At 35.6% G+C, this 23,272-nt stretch overlaps 3 protein-coding genes across 11 annotated transcripts; all 3 read left to right on the top strand.

Moving 5' to 3' along the window:
- Window positions 1-1,510: 1,510 nt before the first annotated feature.
- On the top strand, window positions 1,511-6,395 carry LOC102619637 (E3 ubiquitin-protein ligase WAV3-like). The gene is made up of 2 exons (XM_006488001.4): window positions 1,511-2,114; window positions 4,047-6,395. Exons 1-2 carry the CDS (start codon window positions 1,863-1,865, stop codon window positions 5,976-5,978), a joined length of 2,184 nt encoding a protein of 727 aa, XP_006488064.1. The 5' UTR covers window positions 1,511-1,862; the 3' UTR covers window positions 5,979-6,395.
- A 1,519-nt stretch (window positions 6,396-7,914) lies between these two features.
- On the top strand, window positions 7,915-16,696 carry LOC102619930 (receptor-like serine/threonine-protein kinase NCRK). Of its 9 annotated transcripts, none has more exons than XR_008051157.1 (12): window positions 8,426-8,802; window positions 9,689-9,745; window positions 10,372-10,458; window positions 10,803-10,922; window positions 11,674-11,790; window positions 12,227-12,496; window positions 12,722-12,960; window positions 13,110-13,406; window positions 13,612-13,848; window positions 14,229-14,456; window positions 15,003-16,254; window positions 16,392-16,696. XR_008051157.1 is itself a non-coding variant. In XM_052432475.1 (12 exons), the coding sequence occupies exons 4-12, from the start codon at window positions 10,389-10,391 to the stop codon at window positions 15,321-15,323; spliced, it is 1,899 nt and encodes a 632-aa protein (XP_052288435.1). In that variant the 5' UTR covers window positions 8,432-8,563; window positions 8,686-8,802; window positions 9,689-9,745; window positions 10,372-10,388; the 3' UTR covers window positions 15,324-15,678. The 9 variants fall into 9 exon arrangements, 8 of the variants coding, with proteins under 8 accessions (XP_052288440.1, XP_052288438.1, XP_006488069.1 ...); XM_052432475.1 differs by lacking the exon at window positions 16,392-16,696 and having other exon boundaries at window positions 8,432-8,563; window positions 8,686-8,802; window positions 15,003-15,678; XM_052432476.1 differs by lacking the exon at window positions 16,392-16,696 and having other exon boundaries at window positions 8,437-8,563; window positions 8,721-8,802; window positions 15,003-15,678.
- A 3,410-nt stretch (window positions 16,697-20,106) lies between these two features.
- Window positions 20,107-23,139, top strand: LOC102620951 (exosome complex component RRP41-like). The gene is made up of 7 exons (XM_006488007.4): window positions 20,107-20,477; window positions 20,923-21,001; window positions 21,240-21,342; window positions 21,427-21,547; window positions 22,186-22,274; window positions 22,453-22,602; window positions 22,883-23,139. The coding sequence occupies exons 1-7, from the start codon at window positions 20,327-20,329 to the stop codon at window positions 22,970-22,972; spliced, it is 783 nt and encodes a 260-aa protein (XP_006488070.1). The 5' UTR covers window positions 20,107-20,326; the 3' UTR covers window positions 22,973-23,139.
- Window positions 23,140-23,272: the final 133 nt, after the last annotated feature.

Here is a 23,272-nt window from a genome sequence, read left to right on the forward strand (position 1 = left end):
TATATACTTCAAAAAATTATAATTAATATGCTAGTCAATGTTTTTAAGAGGGAATATATTGTGGCAACGTTTTTAATATGCTTAAGCTATTAGACTTGGACTTTGAACTCTCAAATTCTCTTGTTATCTATAATTATTTTTCACCTACGTTTTAGGATTTATAACCATATAAAGATGGATAAAGATTCAGTGTTGAATTGAGTTTTTGTTGGGCACTAAATCAATAGTTGTTAGGTAAGAGAAATAAAAAATAAAAAAACCAAAATAAATTTTAATCATTGATTCAATGCTTCAAAAAAAACTCAGTTCAACACTGAATTTTAATCCTCTAGAGATATGGACTAATGCCATAAAATTTGATGCACTTTTTTTTCGAAGAGAACAAGTTCTTTTAAAAAAATATATATTACATAAAAATTCTATGAATTAATGATATAACTAATAAAATCTAATGTTATTTAAGTGTTAATAAGAGGGGGAAAAAAGATACATCTAAATTGGCCAATGAATTATTTATTTGCATTTTCATATTCAAAGTGGTGCTAACTGTCGTACTTACATTTGTACCATCTTAAATGATTTTTTAAAATAATCTTGTGTGACTTTTCTTTTATATTGTTTTTATAGAGTAGACTCATCTAAATTTCCATCCCAAAACCCTTTTTTACCACCATTCCAAAGAAATTATATCATTGTAAGTCAATTCTTTTCTTTTCTTTTTTCAGATGCAAAAGAATATTATATTAAATACGGACCTTCTTAGTTCCAAAAATAAGAGAGCAGATAAATAACTAATAGGCAACAAGAGTTATGAAAAAGTAAAGTCATCATTATTTTATGCTAATAAGGTGCATCCTTATAGAATGAAAAAAAAAAAGGTCAGAAAAGAAATGACCACCTAATCGAGATCTGAATGGTGAAAACAACGATTTCGATTAAAAAGATAGTGACATCAATTTACTCACAAAATATTAAAAAATAAAAAAAAATCACAAATAAGGTTAACAAATTCTTACAAAATAGGGCAATAGACAATAATTTTATGGGTATTAGCAATAAAGTGATTTAGATATTAAATTAATAGCTTTATACATTAATATTCGTTAGAAATTATTTTGTTCAATTTCATTTCTTTAAATAATTTTACACCTTCTACTTGAGATTAGAAAAGAAAAAGAATTATATACATTAATGCAAGTGTACAACCACTCAACCACATTCAACCACCAAAGCATTCAACTATTACCCTATCAAAATTCCTAATAGATGTCCCCAAAAAAAAGAAAAAAGAAAAGAAAATGCAAAAAACAAGGGCAACTCTAAGAAATAAAATAATTAGAAAATCAAACAATATTAAATCTTCCCCAACTTTCCATTATTCAACAGTCTATCACACACACTCATTGGGCCCCATCATCCATCTCAATCTCACAATAAACAAAAAGGCTGCTAACCTCTGACCGTCACCAATCAGCACTCACCATTTCCATTACATGTAACATTACAAACATTACAACATTACCCACCGAAGTTAAACAAAGATAGAGAGTCAAAAACCAACCCCATCAACCCATTAGCCATTAAGCCATTAACCTTCACTTGTAAATCACTCTTCGCTCTCTCCTCATCTCATCTCATTCATTCATTCATTCATTCATTTTGGTCCCCTTTTTCATGGCATGTAGCTACCAGGAGTCCAAGACCAATATCCTATTAACAAAGCATTTAATGCCGTAGCCATGTTGCCTTTTCATTTCAGTTTCAGGATCTAAAACTTCGAACCAGACTCTTATCTTTTCTTTTGCTTTGTTTTAATTTGTTTTGTTTTTTTTCACCTTGGTTTTGTAATTGTAAGAGATCCAATGGGTAGCGGCAGCAAATGGAGAAAAGCAAAGCTGGCTCTTGGCTTGAACATGTGCTTATATGTTCCTGAAGCTAGAGACCGAGACTCTTCACCGTCACCATCGTCACCTTCATCAAACTCAACAATAACAACAACAGCAACTCAGCCAAGACTCTCCGACGCCGTTTCCCTCTCTCCGTCTGGTCAGGCTACCTCTCCCTCTTCCTCCGCCCACCGCTTGTCCAAATCCGGAAACCCCAAATCCTCCAAGGTTATTTCTCGCCAAACCCACTTTTACTTTTGCTTTTGCCATATTATATTAAAAGGTTATTATTTTTATTTTTTATTTTTTGGCTAATCTTAGCTGTTTCTTTATTAAAGTTCATTTTTTTTGGTGTCTTTTTTTTTAATGAGTTTAAGTTATCATGAGGATAGAAATTTTGCATTGTAATTCTGTTATTTTGGGTTTTTTCTTTTTTAATTTTATGTGACTGTTGTTGTCATTTTTGAGTCACTGTGAAGTTTGGATTTTGATTTTTCTTTTAACTAGCGTAGTTAGCTAGCTAGTCGCAAGGCTGTTGTCATGTGGGGCATAGAATTGGTAAGTGATAATGTGATAGATTCTGAATTTTCAGAAGATGGGAATTTGTTGTCTTGTAATTTTCAACTCTCTTGTTGTGGCCTGTGGGGGGTGAAGGTGAGAAAGTGGGACTAACTAGACCTTTTATTAGGGACCATTGTTCATTTGGCTTATTAGAAAAGGAATACACTGTCACTGTTATCTATCTTAACTTTTCTCCTTCTCTTGATGAAGTATCTCTCTCTCCTTTTAATGTTATTTGAGGAAAAAGGGCTGTATACAGTTGATTCAGAAATAGAAAATGGATCTTATCAAAAAAAGAAAAAGAAATAGAAAATGGAAATAAAAATTTTGAAACTAGCCCATCATTTTTTTTTTACTTCTTTTAATGTGCTCTTTGTATTTGTTTTTATGTTTTTTATTTTTTGGGTTACTGTGTTGAAAGATTCATGATTAGTATTATTTGATTGTTTTTTTACTTTTCAAAAAGTCACCAGTCCACTGCTTGGTGGTTGTTTAATTCCCCATTAGCTTTCTTTTGCAATGGTTTGACCACCTAAGATTTGACTTCTTTATTGGGTTGGCTTGCTGATTTACTGGTAAGATTTAACATTATTATCAATTTTTTAATTGTAAAATTCTTGAGAGGGGGATTTGTGGCGCAGATGGGTTGCCTTCTAGTTCTTCTTTTGATGCACCACCAGCCTCAATAATAGAGCTATGTGCATAGACAAAGGGGGTCACTGAGACAATAGTGACATTTGAAATTTTCAATGCTTTTACAAGTTACAGCTGTTGGTGGTGTTACTTAAAAAGCCCATATAGCACTTTGGGATTGTGATATTGGAATGCTAGTTCCAATGCCACAACTAGATTTTGAAATGCATTCCAGTAATATGCAGACATATGCAGAAATATTTTATTCTTGCAATGGAAATTCACCAATGAAGAATGCTTTCAGGATTTCCTAAATGATTTCCAAAGAACTTCTTGAGGGGGATCTCTTCTCAAGTTTACTGGGACAGACTAGGCTATGTTGCAATTTATCTCTGTAATGCTTTCATGTGAAGTTCTAAATGCTCTAAAATTGTTAGTGTCTCATTGAATTTAATTTGATGTGTTAGATCCATTGGGTCCCTAGTTGTTTCAGAATTGTGAACATATAGATTAATTAATGACCAAGATAAAAGAAAGATATTCATGGAGTGTCTGGAAAATTTTGGTGCTTAGCATCGTGGCGCTTGATGCTCGGAAGTATCTGTAACTTTCAGGTTTTCATTTTGAGATGTAAATACGTCTAGAGATATTGGTATTTGTTGGCATAATGCTTAAAACTGTTTTTAATAAATTTGGGAAGAAATTTTTAAAATTACATGTTATTACTGGGAACCTTTTAATACTTTCTTCTGGCATTGTGTAATCCTGCTGGTAGTTATTTTAGCTTTAATAATTTTTCATTTCTTTCTCTCCCTCTTAGTTAGCTTCCATAAGAAATTATAATTGCATCAGTAACTTCAATTTGTTTCTTCTACATGCGCCTCTTGGCTGTTGCTGGTCATAGTCTTACGTACAATGATTGAAGGAATCCTGTGCACTAATAGCTTATCCTTCTAAAAACTGCAGAGGACATGTGCAATATGCCTAACCTCTATAAAACTGGGCCACGGGCATGCCATTTTCACTGCAGAATGTTCCCACTCTTTCCATTTCCATTGCATTACTTCTAATGTAAAACATGGGAACCAAATTTGCCCAGTTTGCAGAGCAAAATGGAAAGAAGTCCCATTTCAGAACCCTGCATCTGATCTTCCCCCTGGAAGATCAAGAATCAATGGTGTAGGATGGTCTCGGGATGATGCCTGGATGACTATTTTACAGCAACTACCTTCTCCTCAGCTAGATATGAGTCGGCAGGTTAATTCAGTTTTTCATGCCCCTGAACCTAGTACCTTCAATGATGATGAAGTTTTGAATCTCCAAGATGAGGTCCCTGAGAATGGCAACGAAACTACAACAGAAACTGCCGAAAACAATTGTAGTAGAACAATAGAGGTCCAAACATATCCTGAAGTTTCAGCTGTCCCAAGTGCCGTATCTCACAATAATTTTGCAATACTGATCCATCTCAAGGCTCCTAGAGGTAGACATATCAGCTGCCAGAATCAGATGCCAGTATCTCAAAATTCTCGAGCTCCAGTTGACCTTGTAACGGTGCTTGACGTTAGTGGCAGCATGGCGGGAACCAAGCTTGCTTTGCTAAAACGAGCAGTGGGGTTTGTGATTCAGAATCTTGGCCCCTCTGACAGGCTTTCTGTCATTGCCTTCTCCTCCACGGCTCGTCGCCTTTTCCCTCTTCGTCGAATGACTGAGACTGGTAGGCAGGAGGCTTTACAGGCCGTTAATTCCCTAGCTTCAAATGGTGGGACAAACATTGCTGAAGGTTTGAAAAAAGGTGCCAAGGTGTTATTAGATCGCCAGTGGAAGAACCCAGTTGGCAGTATCATCCTATTATCTGATGGGCAGGATACATATACTGTGACTGGTGGCGGTGGGGCCAATTCTCGAACAGATTACAAGTCTCTTCTCCCTGTTTCAATCCATCGCGATGGCGGTACTGGCTATCAAATTCCCGTACATGCATTTGGGTTTGGTGCAGACCATGATGCTGCCTCAATGCATTCAATCTCTGAGATATCTGGGGGCACGTTTTCTTTCATAGAAGCCGAGGGTGTGATTCAGGATGCATTTGCGCAATGCATTGGAGGACTATTGAGTGTGGTAGCACAGGAGGTAGGGGTCAAGATTGAATGTGTTCATCCGGGTTTGCAAATAACTTCAATAAAGGCAGGAAGTTACCAGACCAGCTTGATGGCTGATGGAAGAACAGGCTCTATTGATGTTGGGGACTTGTATGCTGAAGAAGAAAGGGATTTTCTGGTTACAGTTGACATTCCAGCTAATGTTTCAAGCAAAGAGATGTCATTGCTAATGGTAAAATGTGCTTTTAGAAATCCCATTACAAAAGAAATGGTGATTTCTGATGAACCTAGTGAAGTAAAGATCCAGAGACCTGCAATGACTGGGCAACCTGTTGTCTCCATCGAAGTAGACAGGCAAAGAAACAGGCTTCGCTCAGCAGAGGCAATGGCTGAGGCCAGAGCTGCAGCTGAACATGGTGATCTATCAAATGCCGTCTCTCTCCTGGAGAGCTGCCGTAGGGCTTTGTCCGAGACAGTCTCTGCTCGGGCTTGTGACAAGTTGTGCATTGCGTTATGTGCTGAGTTGAAGGAGATGCAAGAAAGGATGGCAAGCCGTCGCATATACGAGTCATCTGGAAGGGCTTATGTTTTATCAGGTTTGAGTTCTCACTCGTGGCAGAGAGCAACCGCACGAGGTGATTCCACTGATAGTTCAAGTCTTGTGCAAGCTTACCAAACGCCATCAATGGTTGACATGGTGACCAGGTCTCAAACCATGATCTTGGGGAATCGTCCTCCGTCTCAACGAAAACTCCGTCAAGCTCAGTCATTTCCCGGCCGGCCGCAGCCGAGGTAATGGTTATGATTGGTCTTTGAAAATTCTCCTCACCCTACATTCACATATTCTATATCCATGGACCTTTCCGTTTTAAGTTTTTATTTGTTTTCTGTTTTGTGATTTGGGGTATAAACTGAAGAGAGAAAGAGCTAAGGTGCAATGGTTTTACATGGTAATGGTGGGTATATATACTTGAATTGCTATGTAAATGAATAAAAAAAAAAATTGGGGGCGAGCTGAGTTGAAAAAGGAAAAAAATGGTGAAAAGGAAAAAGAGGGAGTAGGGGGTTTACATAGTTTGATTCTGGGATAATGTATATATCCTGAAGTGGGTGTTTTTTGTATTTGAGAAGAGGGGGTATAAATAGTGTAATTGTGGGGATACTTGGGGCGAATTCTCCAACTATATATATCATTGGTATAACTGCTTTTTTATTTTTTATTTTTCCAAACAAAATTATGATCAATCTTGTTTTGACAAAGCACGCTCAGACGGAATTGGTGCTGAATTTCATGTCTGATTTGTCAAGTTTTATGCAAAAATGAATCTTTTGTTAAATCCAACAACGCGGCAAAAGTTATTAAGACTGATGAAATGCAGGTTGAAAATTTTTGTCTTATATTTCATCCAAAGCTTGAAACTTTGAGGCATCATATTTTTGGGTAAAAAAGGCACCCGTTGCCGCAACAAAACAAAGCAACAAAAAGAATAATCTGAATGCGTCCGATTGTATATCAACAAGGCTTGGAATCCCTGTGCCACCAGCCCAATGAGTCCATGACCACCATTCAATGGATTGCCTCCTAAGTTGTGGATTTTGTTGATGATGCGTACTCAATATCAGACAAGAGCTCCCAAATCCGAATAGATAAGAACAATGTAAGATACTTGATTTGAAGAATAGGAGCCGTCAATTTTTCATAAAATGGGGACAAATCGACTGATTTAATAAATTCCTTGAAATTTAAGGAGAAACGTTAAACATGAAATTTGGAGAACCCACGTTGATGGACGCTGAAATACTATTCATTCAAAGATGCCCCAGGAAGAATTATATTATAATTATAGGTACCTTAACCTTATTTCAAAATTTTATTGTGAATATTTCTATATTAGTTTTTGATATTTTTTTTGGCATTATAGTAAATAATTAAAATTTATTTCTCAAAGATAACTAATCTATTTGAATTAAGATATATTCAAAACCCTCATCTTAATATTCAAAAATTACTTTTTTTTCTATTGAGATAAAAATTAATTGATAAATATACATTTACAGAGTGCTTGGAATACAAAGTTTATATTACAACATGTGATATCGATATAAACCCTCATTAAGCACTGATTAATTAAATTATCAACGATTCCTAGGAGATATTGTTGGAAGAAAGAAACTTGGAACTTGGAAGTGCCGATATTTCCATCGTAACGATACATCGTCGTCCTGTGTCAGTGTCTCCCCTTCTCATGGTATTAACCTTTTCACTAACAACATCAATGAGCTATTTAATTAAATAAAGTCAAGACTAATCATAGAATATTATCTTTAATCAGACGGATAATAATCTGTCACGCCCATATAAAAAAAGAAAAAAAAAAAAAAAGGAAAACGGTTGGCAGGTATGCACATATCGAGTATTGGACTGCCACGTGATCCCCTGCATTAAGTATGGGGGCGCCACCTCGTCATCAGTGCATGGAGACCCCATTTCTAATGCGCTTCATTTCATTCATTCGATTGCCCACATTTTCTGTTTTTGCATCTGGTAACACGAGTACTTTAACTAAGCTACAGAACTACAGAAGTGCTTAAATGCAAGAAGCTGCTTTATTTATTTATTTATTTTTTTTAAGTGCTTCAGTAGCTGAGAGGAGACAGCGTAGCATTAGCATTGCTGTTGGAGACACGTACACGCTGACAACAGCAAAAAAACAAAACAAAGAAAAGAAAAGAGAAGCTGTCACTTCTGTTTAGGTACGCCATTCTCGCCGTCTTTTTATAAACTATTTCTATTTCCAAGTGCTTTTATGTTTAACTTGTTGCATTTTTTTCAGTAAAAGTTTGTACACAGTCTTTAATTGGCATTTTACTAAATTGAGCAGAGACCAGTTTTTTAGTTTTGACTGGCATTGTACTAAATTAAGGAGGAGGAGATTCATTAGTTTCAATGATCGATGGTTAACGGCTGGTCTGCGGACGAACCCCACGTCATTGATCATCACCATCTGATCTAAAAAATACAGCACGCGGTAGTTTGATGGTCAGAAGGTGGTCCCCATCTTCGTCGCACCGGGGCCCACATGATGCAATGTTCAGTGTCTGTTCCGGGCAGCCGACACCCACTCAGGTGGGGTCAACTTTCAGCGTTACGTTTGAAACTCTACTCTACAAAAAATGTAACATATGGCTTTGATTTGAAGACAAGTTTTTGTAGCCGTTGCCCCGTTTTGGATTTTATAGAAATTATTCCCTTTTTTGTTTATGATTTTTGTTTTGAAAAAAAATTTCCTTTTCTAAGACAGAACCATGTAGGAAAATTTATGAGCTTTTAATTTTAAGCAGTGATTTTAGCTACTAGAATGGTTGAGGAGTCTCTGTCAGGTGTGCAAATGGGTTGCTTTCAATGAAAGTGCTGATTTATTTATCTAATTATTGCTAGCGAAATCCAATGACCCTTTTGATTATTTTTCATCAACTCATCAATCTCTTTCTGTTTTATTCAGCATTGTCCTTTATAGACTTTTTATCCTTTTAATAGTTATCAGTTTATCTTCTGGGTATGATTGCTTTACTTGGTTCTGCATTTTTTGTCAAGAATTTGAGGAGTTTTGACTAAATGGGTATGTCATTTTAGTGCTTTTTATTTAATTTTCTCTATTGAACTCTGGCTTTGGATTCTTTTTTGTTCTAGAAATTGTTGATGAAATTGCATTAAGTGCATGACTCTTGTCGACAATCTTAGTGAACTGTGTGATTCGTTTTGAGGGGTCATTAGTTTATAAAAGAACTTGCAGCCCAGCTGAGCTTCTGTCTTAATTGCTTCATGTAACTAAACTGCATGCTGTTGCAACTTGTATTGAAATACTGTACATGTGCCTGCTTCTTTGGACAGACAATAGTGCATTTATGACTTTTGGTTATGTATCATTATCTTACAGAGTGCAGCTAGCTCACAACAGTTGATTGCTAATAAGAGTACCATAAATGGTTGCTAATGTAGAACCCTTTATAGTAGTAGACTAGTTGTTTTATCTTTCTACATTGGGTACTTTGTACTGTAAATTGAATAAGATTGGAAGCTTCCCTTGTTTGTTGGCCAACCCAGAAGTTTTCAATTCCTAATCCCTCCAATTTCATTTACATTGTTTTCTTGGTTTTTTAATGCATTTGAAATGTTCTTGAAATATCACAATCTTAACTCTTGGTCTGATAGCAGGAGACCTTTATTCAATTGAACTTGAGTTTCCTCCCCTGTAAATTTGTAATTTGTCTTAAATATTGTCAAACATCTTTGTTTGTTAACACCGTTCTATTGATCTACAGTGAAATTTTTCCACCATGTTTTCAGGTTCTTGTATATGCTTTTTATTTATTTATTTTTAGGTTTCTTCATTGGATCGTCCATGTTTTCCGGACCTGGATTTTCATATTTTTAAATCTAGTGGTTCCTATCTGCCTCTTGTTTTGCATATGCTCAAAGCTTTTGTTGTTGTATGTTTTGGGCAGATTGGCAGATCTAAGAACAAAAGAGTCTGAAGAGTAGACTTCTGGTTACCAATGAAGGTTATTATTCTCCTTTCTTATTATCTCTCAATATGTTTTGGAATTTTTTTTTATCATAATGCTCTTTTAAATGATTCTCCCAATAAGTTTGAGTTTTTGACTGCTTTAAACTATGTTATTCACTTTGTAATTATTTCTGGGAATTACTCATGATTGTTGTTCATATGGCTTACCAGATAGAATTATATATCTGCAAAATTTACCGGATGGGAATTATGTATTTTTGTTATAAGGAGTGATAGAATCAGGAGGAACTAAAATATTTAGTCTAATGCTTCATTTACAGTTGCAAATTCAATGAGGATTGAGTGTCTCTATATTTCTCTCATCAATACTTGTTTGCTCGCATTTTGTTGTCTTATCACAAGTTTGGAATTACTTGGAGAACTACTGCTTATATTCTTTTGTCAATATCTAATCTCAAAAGCTTGTAAATGACATGATCCACCATATTATTTATGAAATCTAGTAAATCAATTGATCTTCTCAAAGATCAAAGTGCTGATGTCACACGATAAGAGTGAGAGGGGGGGATCTGTCGGATTTTAAATAAATGTTGTTTTGTTATTGTAGGATTAATTCTGGAATTTAAACATTCGATTAACTGGCCTTTTCTTTCTCTCCAGTGTCTGCATTTGCATAAATGAAGCTCCAAGTGAAAGTTACCTTTGCTTGTCTCATTGGTTTGATCTGGATTCAGCGAAGTATTTGTGGTTGGTATTAATGTTTGTGATGTTTTGATTTTCTATATCTACTTTTCTGTCCCATAACAAAATTATAGGACATAGTATATACACCCAAGGGTGGCTGGGATAAGGTATGGCAAAGCCTGTTATCTTGCTCGACACAATTCGTATGCAATGAACCTTTAGAAAATGTCTGCTTGGAGAAGTTAGGAAAATTGCAAAACCCAAGGGTGCTTTTGACATCCCCAAGTCAACAACTTACTGCAGATAAGATTTTCTGTTTGTGCAATGTACAAAGGAATTGCACCATAATTGCTACTATTTAAATAATAGCTGCGAAGCTCTCATTTTGGTTGTTTACTATGTGGCAGATAAACTTTCTGAGAGATCAGGGCAAAAAAATTGGAAGTGCACCTGTTCTTCATCATTGCAAGGAGACCAGAGTAATATTCTGAAATTGAACTGCTCTAGATCCTGTGATTGCAGTCCTGGTATGCTGCTGATTTTATGGTATAATCATCCAGAATTTTTAAATTGCTATTAGCATTTTTTTTTTGGGGATAAAATGATTCAATAGTGCATGATCTCGTTACCTGTTAATAGTTTACTTCACCTAAATATATGTTCACTTTAGTGGCAGGAAAATATTTAGGAGATGGAACGAAAAATAAGTTCCAGGGAAGTCTATGTAGCTATGTGCTAACCTGGATAAACGCAGAATATTCACGATTCTAAAAACCCTTATCTAGAGTATACAAGGCCATTTTTCTCATATTTGACGGTTAAACAATAAGGGTTTCTTGATATCTCTGTCAGTATAATGACTATAAAAGTAAATAAAACCTCATCCATTTTTTAGTCAATTTCCAACTAGAAAGTAGGATTGAATAATTTAGAGTCCTTGACATACTATTTTTAAAATATTCATTTTGGAATCACTAGTTGTCAGATTTTTTTATTCTTCAGGAAAGACCACTTGACACTCTAATGTATTCCACTTACACACTCTCACCCCAACCCGTTGTTTCTTTCTTTTATTATTATTACTATTTTTAAAGAATGAAAAGAACCCTGTACGTAAAGTCATGATGTTTGATGCTGTACATTCATCTTTTTATTTGAGAGTAAATTTTGTTGAATGACTTAGGAATACCTCATGCCAAGGCTTTATGTGTCTGCAAACATTTATGTACATCATGTTTGAATGATATGAAAGACTGACTGCATTAGTCATCTATGTAGCAGTTGGAGGATCAAGTGAACGTAAATGGACATGTATATGTGCTGCTGATGGATTACCTAAAGTAGCAGCTAACAGCTATGATACCACCTGTTTTGCTAGCTGCACCTGCACGTCAGGTACCTTTTCCTTTATTACTCCTTACAGAAATAATATCTTTGAACAATTCAATAGGTCTTAGTGGTAATATATTTTATTGACGCATTTACATTGACCGTTTAGTTTCAAAATAATCATTTGTTTTTTTCAAGCAGATTGCTTTATTAGGACTACTTGTTCTAAGGAATCATGAATAATCAAAGATTTGATATCTTCTAGTATTGGTTTAATATTAAATCAATGGCTGGATAAAAAAAGAACCAGATTGTTAGGCTTTTTTGGATAGAATTTTTGGTAACATATAGTATGAATTCAGAAATATTGCCCCAATGATTAAAAATCATGCAGTTTATGTATACATGATACTTATGTTTTATCTATTAGATTATTATTCATTTTCTGATGTTCAAATGATAGAGTTCAGGAGCTTACCAGTGGCATTCAATTGCTTAACAGGTTCTGTCAGCGGCGTGAAAGCTTCAGGGAAGCACATTTCAAGTAAAGTTGTTGTGATCGTTCTATTACTATGTGTAATACTCACAACAATTGCATTTCTCATGCTGGTACTATGCTACGTCTATCGAAAGGGCAAGTTCCATCTCCGATCATCTGTTATTTCTTCGGATAAAGAAAGTTGCAACAGTGCTACCAACTTAATAAGTCACAGGATTACATCAGTTCCTGAAACTAGAGTTGAGGTTGTCTCCCCTATTGATCTTGCGACAGGTAAATGGGCTAATACAAATGGTTATAACCTCTATCCATGACGAAATTAAGTTGTTTATCTGAAATGACCTATCAGTTGCTAATCATTCCTTAGGTTTACTAATTCTGAAAAGCTGAATGCATATATTGTACTATTTGCACACAGTACTAACATATTTTCATCTTCCCTCCACCCCCAACTTGGACTTGATAAATTTCTGTAATTCTGTATTTTCTATTTTCCAGGCTGTTTCCTGAAGACTACATTTTGTAGGAGCAAAACATGGACTATACATGGAACGATTATCCGATTCTCATACTCTGCTTTGGAACATGCAACAGATAAATTCTCTGGTTCCAATATTGTAGGACAAGGGGGAAGTAGCTATGTGTATCGAGGTCAACTCACAGATGGTAGAATTGTGGCGGTTAAGCGATTCAAAACTCAGGGAGGGCCTAATGCTGACTCTGTCTTTTTAACGGAGGTACAATGTCAACTTGACAGAGGGTTTCATGTGTTGTTTAAATTTTAGCCTTTTCTCTCTTCATTTATTTCTCAAAATAAATAAGGTAAAAAAACCAAAAAAAAATCCCCTTGACACTGGAGCCACTGAAAATTTGTTGTTCTCCTCAGGTTGATATGTTATCAAGACTTCATCATTGTCATGTGGTGCCGTTGGTTGGCTACTGTTCGGAGTTCCGTGGGAAACATGCTATGAGGCTACTGGTATTTGAGTTCATGCCTAATGGTAATCTGAGGGATTGTTTGGACGGGGTGTTGGTAGAGGGCATGAACTGGGATACTCGTGTAGCAATTGCAATTGGAGCTGCTAGGGGTTTGGAGTATCTACATGAAGCAGCTGCACCAAGAATTTTGCACAGAGACATCAAATCTTCAAATATACTTCTTGATGAGAATTTGAATGCAAAAGTAAGAATCTTGATTTCTCTAAATCTCCATAAAAAGTATTAAATTCGAGTGAAGCAGCGCCGGGGGGCGGGGGGGGGGGGGGGGGGCCAAAAAGTGGAGTTGACCGTGCATATGGTTGAATTAGTAATACATCTATAATTTCAATGTTCATAAATTTATATTCTTATTTAGCATAGATATTTATTTAATTATTAAACATGTGCAGATAACTGATCTTGGTATGGCTAAACGTTTAAAAGCTGATGGCCTTCCCAGTTGTTCCAGTTCTCCAGCAAGAATGCAGGGAACATTTGGCTATTTTGCACCAGAGTATGCTATGGTTGGAAGAGCGTCTCTCATGTCAGATGTTTTCAGTTTTGGGGTAGTTCTACTTGAACTTATTACTGGTCGGCAACCAATCCATAGATCAATTACCAAAGGGGAAGAAAGCCTTGTTCTGTGGGTAAAGTCCATCATAACTGATGCTTCTATTTGTCAAAGCTTCCTTGTAAGCTGATTTAATAATTAATTATTGGGCAATCACCTAAACTTTTATGTTCATTATAGACTAAGATCATGCCTCTTAGCTTATAATTACTCTGACATCCAGCTTATGATTTCATCAGAATGCACACACATTGGTATAAAACACATTGCACTTATGCAAACTAGGTGAAGTGTCTTGTCAGTCCCAATTTCTAGTTTCTACTGCTTACAAGTTTCAGAGCTGCATTCTCATAATCAAGATTGTGTGGCTTTGATTTTGCAGACTGCGACTGGTATATATCTAGATCATATTTGACAAAATGTGGATATGATTTGTGTGTATCTCGTCTTGTGTAGGCAACCCCTCGTTTACAGGACAGTGGAACAGTGATATCTGAGTTGCCTGATCCACGCTTAAAAGGGGATTTTCCCAAAGAAGAGATGCAGATTATGGCTTACCTTGCAAAGGAGTGCCTACAGTTGGACCCTGATGCTCGACCAACCATGAGTGAGGTTGTGCAAATCCTCTCAACCATAGCACCGGATAAGTCCAGAAGAAGAAACATTTCTCTGAATCTCTTTCAGGTAATTACCATGTTACTAAGTAGTTTTATGTACTTTCAGTTGACATCCACCCTGAAAATCAATTGCAACGTGTGCATGTCGCTTCACACTCTTGAGACTCCATTAAGGAATTTTATAAATGCCCTGTTGAGGAACTACTAGTGACTGCCTGTGTTATTTCCAGTTCTTGAGAAATTGGATGGTTAACCAGTGTTTATTCCATGGTATTCGGACTACTTTATGAAGTCTGAGCTTCAACCGCAACTCATTCCCAAGAGTTTCTAAAGAATTGTCATGTGCTTCAATATCAGATGGGGAGTATTACTTGCTCCATTGAATGCTACAATATGGCATTTAAAACTTTTTTAATCTAGTCGTTCCACTTTCTGTGACCCTTTCTAAAATATTAACAAAATAAAATAGTTATTTGCTTTTTTTATCTTCTTACAGTAGTTAACCATGAAGAGATTTAGGTGTAGCACTTATCTCACTTGCTCACTGTTTAGTCATATTTCACTCAAACTTGAAAAAAGATGTGTGGATTTACGCTGTTGGTAATTTTTCTAGATATTTTCAGCCGGTGGCAGGGAGAAGGAACCATCCATAGAAAGACCAGACAATCTATTTGAGACACTCATTGAATCAGAAGAGTTGAAGAAGGCAACATCTTTTGGGTCACCTAGGTGCTCACAGGCAGTAGACACTGACATTACTCTTAATACCAGAAGCAATAGTAAGGAAGAAGATACAGTTTCAACTGAGTACATGGAGAAGCTGCTCCTTCTGACCTCAGAAGTTAGGAGTAGTCGTGCCCCAGACATTGAAACAGTGGACTTAACTGAGCCTCGGTTTGAATCGTTCTGCATGAAAAATGTTAATTCCCCCTGACAAAATATCCCACATGTGCGAAGGACTCTGGAAAAGAGTAACTATTTATTCGGTCCAGAATAAATTCCTTTGGTGTAAAAATTTGTTTTGGTTTCTTGGTGCTGCTCTAGGCTGGAGGAGGTTATCTAATTATTTTAGAGGAAGCAAAGAGGTTTTTCAGAGGACTTGCTCCATTTGATTCATTTTTCTGATGCATGAAAAAATTATATCAAAGGTTGTTTTTATATTTGATCATTTCCTTTTCTTTGTTGTTGTATATATGTTCGTGTTTGTACAGTAAGTCATTTATAATGTCAAATTTCAAACTAGTTACTGTCAAAAAACATTATGTTTCAATGTGCAAGTATTTGATTCATTTATTTATTTTGGAATTAAGGCATAGTTGAGCTGAGTTGAGGGTTACTCAAGTTTTAACGAGCTTGAGAAGCAAGTGTGGACATGATCTTCTTGAACTCCAAAAACAGGAAAAAACCGCATCCGTTTTATGAAATTGTGGAGGCTTTTAGACTCTATGGATCGGCAACGTGGAAGCAACTGAATGCTTCCAATTATGAGAGTTTATATCATGCCTTGTTATGAGCTGATGGCAAATATTAAATGATCCTTTCTTTTTATCGCCAGTACTTCAAAAGTAGCCGTCCGCAAGTCTACTACGTGTACCTTTTACAATCCTGAAGCCTCTCTTTGAATGGCAGATGAGAATTGACTTGGAAGACAGGAAGGTGCAACTTTTGGACATGATAGTAAGTTATTTACTGAGACAACCCCAACAGCCTCTCTCTTATGCAGAAGCAAGTCTCTTGTTGCCTGTCATTTTGAGCAGCTGTTTTAAGCTTTTTGGACCAGTAATGGACCCTCCTCCTCCGCCAAGCACGCCACTACTGCCGCCTGCACGCCCTGCCGCACCCAGCAGAGGGTTCTTAGACTCATGGTAAGATGTCCATTTCACTTTTATTTTTATTTTTTCCTTTTTTTCATATTTGCATCAATGAAATCGCAGCAAAGTTTGGATATGACAATGATTATGCACTTCTTTTTTCCATGTACTCTTTTGTACACATCGTGTAGTTTGTGGTTTCTGAGCTGCTGCGGGTTGTTCAGATGCTGCTGCCCTCCACTCTTTGAGCCCGGGCCTTCCCCTTCCTAAAGCTTCATCTGATGACTGGCCCCTGCTGGTTTTTAAGTGTTTCTGTGAAGGAATTAGTGAATGAAAGTTTGCAGAAATTTTAATCTTAAGTTTGCAGAAATTTTAGTTTCTTCTGAATTGACCATAGAATCATGTTAAGTACATTCAATGATATTCATATCCTTGTAATTCCATTGTACTATTTGTGGCATTGATTCTTCTTCTTTATTTCATTTATCTTCATCAACTCCTGAGAACCTGCAAGATTTTTCTCATAACCACTTACAGCTTTCTTAATTGGCATTCAGCAGGAGGCAGGATTGCTGTGCTTTGTTTCACTTCTTAGTTAAAAGAAATGAAAAAATCCGCTGAGCTATCCCAGTCTCCGAGATGATATCAAGATTCATGAATTTGTATGCTGAAACCAAATAGCACTGGAGCAAGTAGCGATTTCAAAATGGTACACGTGTACCTATTATATATAAGTCAAAAGAAAAAGCATGTGCAATAGCCTAGCAGTACATCTTCATTTATAAGCAAACTAAGAAAACGATATGCAGTCCGTAAACTACATTATCAAATACCAAACACGACTCGCTTAATTTTTACAACAGGGTTAAAGTTGTATGTCATGTCGTGTAAAAGCTTAGTAAGTAGACGACATATAGTACCCTTGTCAAATATAAGGGGGTATTTCGGTATTTTCAATTTATTATTGCGTTATAAGTTAAAATCATTACACAGGAATTATTTCTCATAATACAGGGGTTTTTAATTAAATATACCTTAAAAGTAGTGTATTTAGTTAAATATACCTCATGCTTAAAAATTATCTAAGTATGCCTTTTTATATGGTACATTGTCTAAAATATCCCTAAAGAAAAATATAAAACACACACACAACTCACAACACTCTTTGCTTCTCACATATTTATCACCTATACAAAAACTCACACCACACTCAAAATCACTCACAAACAGCTAATGCATTGAGATTTTTGTTTGCAGCTGGGTGTATTATTCATCCCATGAATAAGGTATTTGAAACTTTTTTTATTTTATTTTGGGCTATCTATTCAATTTGTTGACATTATATTATTTTTAGGGTTTTGTTTGGTTTGTGATAAACACTAAAGCAACTCATATGTTCATTACATTTGCATCATATGACTGTTATTTGATGGATTTTATAACTACATTCGTTAAAATATGAAGTTGTTGTCAAATTTTTTTTCTGCACCCGACATACACAACAGCAGTCGTGTATGTATGTATTTACACGACTGTAGTCGTGAAAATGTGCAAAAAAATTCAATTATTATGACACCTTATCATTCTATTGGTTCAAAAAATATATATTTTTCACTATATATATCATTTTATTATTACTAGACTATAGTTGTGTGTGTTAATAAATTACACGACTACTATGAACCTTATATACTTGTTATTTTTTGTTGTTTTAATTTTTTTAATATCTTTCATATTTAGTGATAAATTTCTACCTTTTTGTTTCGCAGATGAATAAACATGTTTGTGTAGTTTTCTAAGAACAAGTATTGAAGGGAGGCGACTAGAGGCTTATAAAATATGGACCAAGTGTTTGGGTTAAATATGCCAAAAATTTATGATGAATGTTAAACAACTTCTATTGTATTACAATTTATTTACGATTTCAATAACTATTGGATTTGTGTTATTTGATAGGCAACCAGACTATAGTTAGTTTCATTTATTTGAAATTTGGTATGTTTAAAATCTATATTGATTGTGTCATCAATATAATGAATGATTGAAAAGAGTTTTTATTCTGTGCACATACCCGAGTACAATCGTGTATTTTGGCTGTTACAGAACTGGCCATGTTTATTTCTAAACACTCGACTACAGTCGTGTATCTGTGCAAATACCCGACTGTCACAGAGAGCTTGTTATATTTATTTCTAAATACTCGACTACAGTCGTGTATCTGTGCAAATACCCAACTGCAGTCGAGTATTTTGTCACAGAGCTTATTATGTTTATTTCTAAATACCCGACCGCAGTCGTGTATCTGTGCAAATACATGACTGCAGTCGAGTATTTTGTCATAGCTTATTATGTTTATTTCCAAATACCCAACCGCAGTCGTGTATCTGTGCAAATACCCAACTGCAGTCGAGTATTTTGTCACATAGCGTATTATGTTTATTTTCAAATACCCGACCACAGTCGTGTATCTGTGCAAATACACGACTGCAGTCGTGTATTTTCTTACAGTGTATTCCCTGTGCATATATTGTGCAAACTATCTTATCTATCATTAATATAAATAACAAAGAAATAAAATATATTAATGATGTCAATTGTCTTTAATGACATCAAATATCAACAACATCTTCATTACAACTATTATATCTCATAATCCAAAAAATGACACTACAAAGTTTTTTTTCCATGACCTATGCCCAAATAATTTTACAGCCAAAGCTTGTCAAAATTGTGTAACATGATCTTGTTGGCAGTATGAATTGACATCAAGTCCATGGGCTAGGACCTCCAAGTACCGCAACAAAAATACTCCACAGTCACCACTAAAAAAATTCATATAACAGCTGCAGCAACAGCAAAATATTTATGATAATTATGATTCTAATTGCAATCAAACTCAGTGTAACAATACAACAACACGACATCTTTAGATTATACTGTCTATTGGACTGAGTAGCTAGAGACATTAAGGTTTATCCTGTTTTCTATTGCATTGGTACCGTGTACATAAGAATAATTGTGTGACCACTTTATTAAGCATTTTATAGGGTATTTGGTCTTTCTAACATCATAAGTCGGTCTTTTGAATGAGTTTTACCAATTTTTTGATGAAATCTCTCTTCACAGACGAAGTAAGTTGAGAAGAAAGTCTGCTATTCACCTTGTATAAAATCTATGAAGTCACTCAGCCCCATATATGGCCACCGTGCATATCGGTTATGAACTATAATTGAGTGTTATATTGCTAAGCTAAGGCTTGGTGTGTAGGTTTATAAGTATTCGGACTCCCGTACCTTACAAGCCATTTTTTTGGATGAATTCTACCCGATGTGTGTGCAAAACAAATTAGACGATAATTAATCAGAAAATAAATATGTTTAATCAATTACTAGTCTAATCGAGTGAAGCCTTATTATTTGACTTTTGCAAGAGATGAAAATTAATGCAGGGTAAAAGACAGGCATAAACCTAATCAAGTGAAGTCTTGTCATCTGACTTTTGCGAGAAATGAAAATTAAGCTTTTGGCACAAGACTTTGCACATATTTCAATACCAGCTGCAAATAGTTTTTTCTAAAAAAATCAATAACTTGAGCTTTGAAACTTTCAAATTTTATTTTACATTAAAACAAAAAATTTGACTTTCTAAAAGTACCTGGAGGCGGAGACGCTGAAGTAGAGTGAGGAAATTGCAGCTACTGATTTGTAGAGAGGTGAGAGTCTGTAGAAGAATTGTTGTAAAATGACAGAAATTTATAAAATGGAGGAGGAGAAATCCAGAAGAACAGGCTGAAGGAGAAGCTGCTCATGAAAAAAAATTAGGGATTTTGTTACATGATTGATTGTGGTAGTTTGGTTGACTTAAGTTTTTTATTAGGATAATTTCGTAACTATATATTAGAAAAGGCATAAAGCGATATACGAGAAATTTTTGAGTACGGAGGTATTTTTAGATAAATACCCTTTTTTTGGGGTATACCACGGACAAATCCCTGCATAATACAATACTTCATATGTCGAAAATATATATGTATATATAACTCACAGGGCAAGTGAGCGTTTCAAGTGAGAGTTTCGCGAGATGTTTTGAGAAAGTTATTACAGGAAGAAGAAGCAAAACAAAGAGAATGGCAGCAAAGCCTAGTACTACAACAACTGCAAAAGCCACGTACTCTCCGATTGACCCTACCAGAAAAACTCGCCCACCCATTTTTTCTGGCTCCGATGTGGACTGGCTCCGACCCGACTCCCGTGGCTTTCACCAGTGCAGACCCGCCTGTAAGCTCACCCTTTTTTCTATTTTGCTAATATCTCTATTTTTTTTTTTTTTGGGTTTCCTTTTTGAGCTCTCTATTGGGCAAAATAGGAACTTGTGTGACGTTTGATCAGGCTTTGAATGTTGGTCCTTCCCCCCCCCCCCCCCTTATTAATGTTTTTAATTATATTTATAAAAAAATTGCATCTTTGGGTTGCTCTTTAAGTTCATGTATTCTAGCATGTTTGTTTAGTTTATATGAAATTTTAATTTTATTGCCTTGGTCTTTACTATTGTCCTGTTAGTAATTCCATGAACTTGGAGACAAGAAATGTGAACTTTTTGCCTTGAAAACTAAATGATGAATCTTTAATATGTAGTGGAGTATTGATCAAGATTTGCATTGAATACATCCCCGTTCCACTTTGAAAGTGTTCGTATTTCGTGATGTTTTGTTGTTACTTGCAGTTTTCCGCACTGGCGCTGTGAATTCAGCATCGGGTTCTGCTTATGCTGAATTTGGAAACACCAAGGTGATTGTGTCCGTGTGAGTATGTTCCGAACCTTTTTTAACAGTCATGTCTGCCTTGATGTCTGGCTTTCTCTATATTTGGAGATGGGATTTATATTCTCTCTTGATTTAGCTAGAAACGGTTCTTCTGTACGTTGACAGTATTTCTCTGCTATTTTCTACTTCTGCTTCTGTGGTATACGTATACCTCAAGCAATTTGAGATGATCGTGAATTGAGTTTATCTCAAATGTACTTGGTTTTTATTTGATCAGATTTGGGCCTAGAGAAAGTAAGAAAGCAATGATGTATAGCAATATAGGTCGATTGAATTGTAATGTTAGCTATACAACTTTTGCTACCCCTGTTCGTGGACAGGTACATGCGACACCCATTTATGAATATAAAAAATTCTTTTGCTTGTTTTCTTCTTATTATCTGATGTAAACTATGGAATGCTAGGGATCGGACCACAAAGATTTTTCCTCTATGCTTCACAAAGCTTTGGAAGGTGCAATAATATTGGAAACATTCCCTAAGACAACCGTGGATGTATTTGCATTGGTTTTGGAATCTGGAGGCAGTAAGTTTACAGTTTTCAATAATGACTCCATCAATTTGGAACTTTCACCTGAAGAATTTTCGTTCAAGAAAAAAAAATTAAAGAAACCAAAAAAGTGGGAAAAAAAAGTGACGAAAAATATTGTTAAGGAATTTAAGTTTGGCTTCATGTTTTCTTATGTCAAGCTGCAACGACAATTTTGACTGTTTTTGCTAATCACTTACATTTCCTTTTTCCCTGATGTATGAGAATCTTATTTCTATGTAGTCCAAGCTATTGATTTATTGAACTTTCTGTTTTTCTCTAATGTTTTCTGTACCTCAATCATTTTCAGTATTAGTCAACCAAGAATATTAAACTTCTAATGATAAATTATGAAATTGAAAATAAACTGTAGCTCACATTAGTTCGTCTAGTAAGTCAAACTATCTTTCGACGGGCAATAGTCATCATTTTGTGAAATGATTGGGCCAAATATGGAAAGGAAGTAGCCTTAGGAAATTAAGTGGCCATTCAAGGAATGGAGGACATAAAGCATGATAATTCTTTCATTCTCTATAGCAGTGCTTTTATAGTTTCTGTTAAATCCTGGCTATTGCCAGGCATAAGATTTCTTGTTAAGCAAGTTGATGAGCTCGATACTCTTTGGTTTGCTGTAGGTGATCTCCCTGTGGTGATATCATGTGCTAGTGTCGCCCTGGCAGATGCGGGCATTATGATGTATGACCTCGTTGCCTCTGTTTCTGTGGTATGAATCTTGTACAGATATGGATCTTCCTCTTTCTATTTGCATTTTCAGTATGTTGTTTGTCTTATAAAATATCAATCTTATTGCTTAAATGATTTCACTTCATGCGGAACTTTTGCTCATTTTCTGGTTCTTTATTTGTGTTCACATGCCATTTCATATATTTTTTGGTGCCTAGTCTTGCCTAGGGAAGAATCTTCTTATTGATCCAGTGCTGGAGGAGGAAAGCTACCAAGACGGAAGTTTAATGATAGCTTGTATGCCTTCTCGTTATGAAGTCACTCAATTGACGGTTACTGGGGAATGGTCAACCCCTCATTTTAATGAGGTACAGTAATGAGCTTTGTCATATCAACTGTTTTCTTCATCAAAACCTTGAGCGTTGGTGGTGGCATTTCTATGTGAAAATGTATCTTTGTTTAGAAGTTCATTTATAGCCAATATTACTGCATACAAATTAAGTTGGTAATATCAATATGCTAATGAATAATGATCCTTCACAATTTCTCGGAAAACTTCAGATAAATTCTAAATCATGAATGCTCATATGTTTCCATGAGCTAGGATTTGAATGGTGCCTAAAGATCTAACTTTGCTTTTGCTTGCAGGCAATGCAGTTTTGCCTCGATGCATCTGCTAAGCTTGGAAAAATCATGAGATCATGCTTGAAAGAAGCAGCTTCTGACGAGCAAGAATAGGAAGAAAGCTCCTCCCCCTCCCCCCTCCCCCTCTTTTTTTATAAGTTAATGTGATAGAGGTCGACTGTTCAGATATCGATGCTCTTCTCTTCTTTTTCTGTTTTTCAGAAAAAGAGCTTGAACAAATTTTGTGAGAATTTTATGATAGAATTCGGCTTTCCAATTTTGATGATTGTATATTCGTTTTACTTCTATTAAATTTCCGCTTTAGAAACGGTAAAACAATTGCAGAGATTCAAGGTAAATAACCAGAGCGTTTCAACCAGAAAATGACTACCACTCGGCTGTCCCTTTGAACTC

This window comes from Citrus sinensis, chromosome 8 (genome assembly GCF_022201045.2).
Source record: "Citrus sinensis cultivar Valencia sweet orange chromosome 8, DVS_A1.0, whole genome shotgun sequence".
NCBI lineage: Eukaryota > Viridiplantae > Streptophyta > Magnoliopsida > Sapindales > Rutaceae > Citrus > Citrus sinensis.

What these genes read in the sequence shown, in the direction of transcription:
- LOC102619637 (XM_006488001.4), top strand. Translation starts at nt 1,863, where the DNA reads ATGGGTAGCGGCAGCAAATGGAGAAAAGCAAAGCTGGCTCTTGGCTTG. An exon ending in GAAACCCCAAATCCTCCAAG is followed by an intron (nt 2,115 to 4,046) that starts GTTATTTCTCGC and finishes TAAAAACTGCAG; the next exon opens with AGGACATGTGCAATATGCCT.
- LOC102619930 (XM_052432480.1), top strand. Translation starts at nt 10,389, where the DNA reads ATGAAGCTCCAAGTGAAAGTTACCTTTGCTTGTCTCATTGGTTTGATC. An exon ending in TAGCTGCACCTGCACGTCAG is followed by an intron (nt 11,791 to 12,226) that starts GTACCTTTTCCT and finishes ATTGCTTAACAG; the next exon opens with GTTCTGTCAGCGGCGTGAAA. An exon ending in ATGAGAATTTGAATGCAAAA is followed by an intron (nt 13,407 to 13,611) that starts GTAAGAATCTTG and finishes AAACATGTGCAG; the next exon opens with ATAACTGATCTTGGTATGGC.
- LOC102620951 (XM_006488007.4), top strand. Translation starts at nt 20,327, where the DNA reads ATGGCAGCAAAGCCTAGTACTACAACAACTGCAAAAGCCACGTACTCT. An exon ending in TCACCAGTGCAGACCCGCCT is followed by an intron (nt 20,478 to 20,922) that starts GTAAGCTCACCC and finishes TGTTACTTGCAG; the next exon opens with TTTTCCGCACTGGCGCTGTG. An exon ending in CAACCCCTCATTTTAATGAG is followed by an intron (nt 22,603 to 22,882) that starts GTACAGTAATGA and finishes TTTTGCTTGCAG; the next exon opens with GCAATGCAGTTTTGCCTCGA.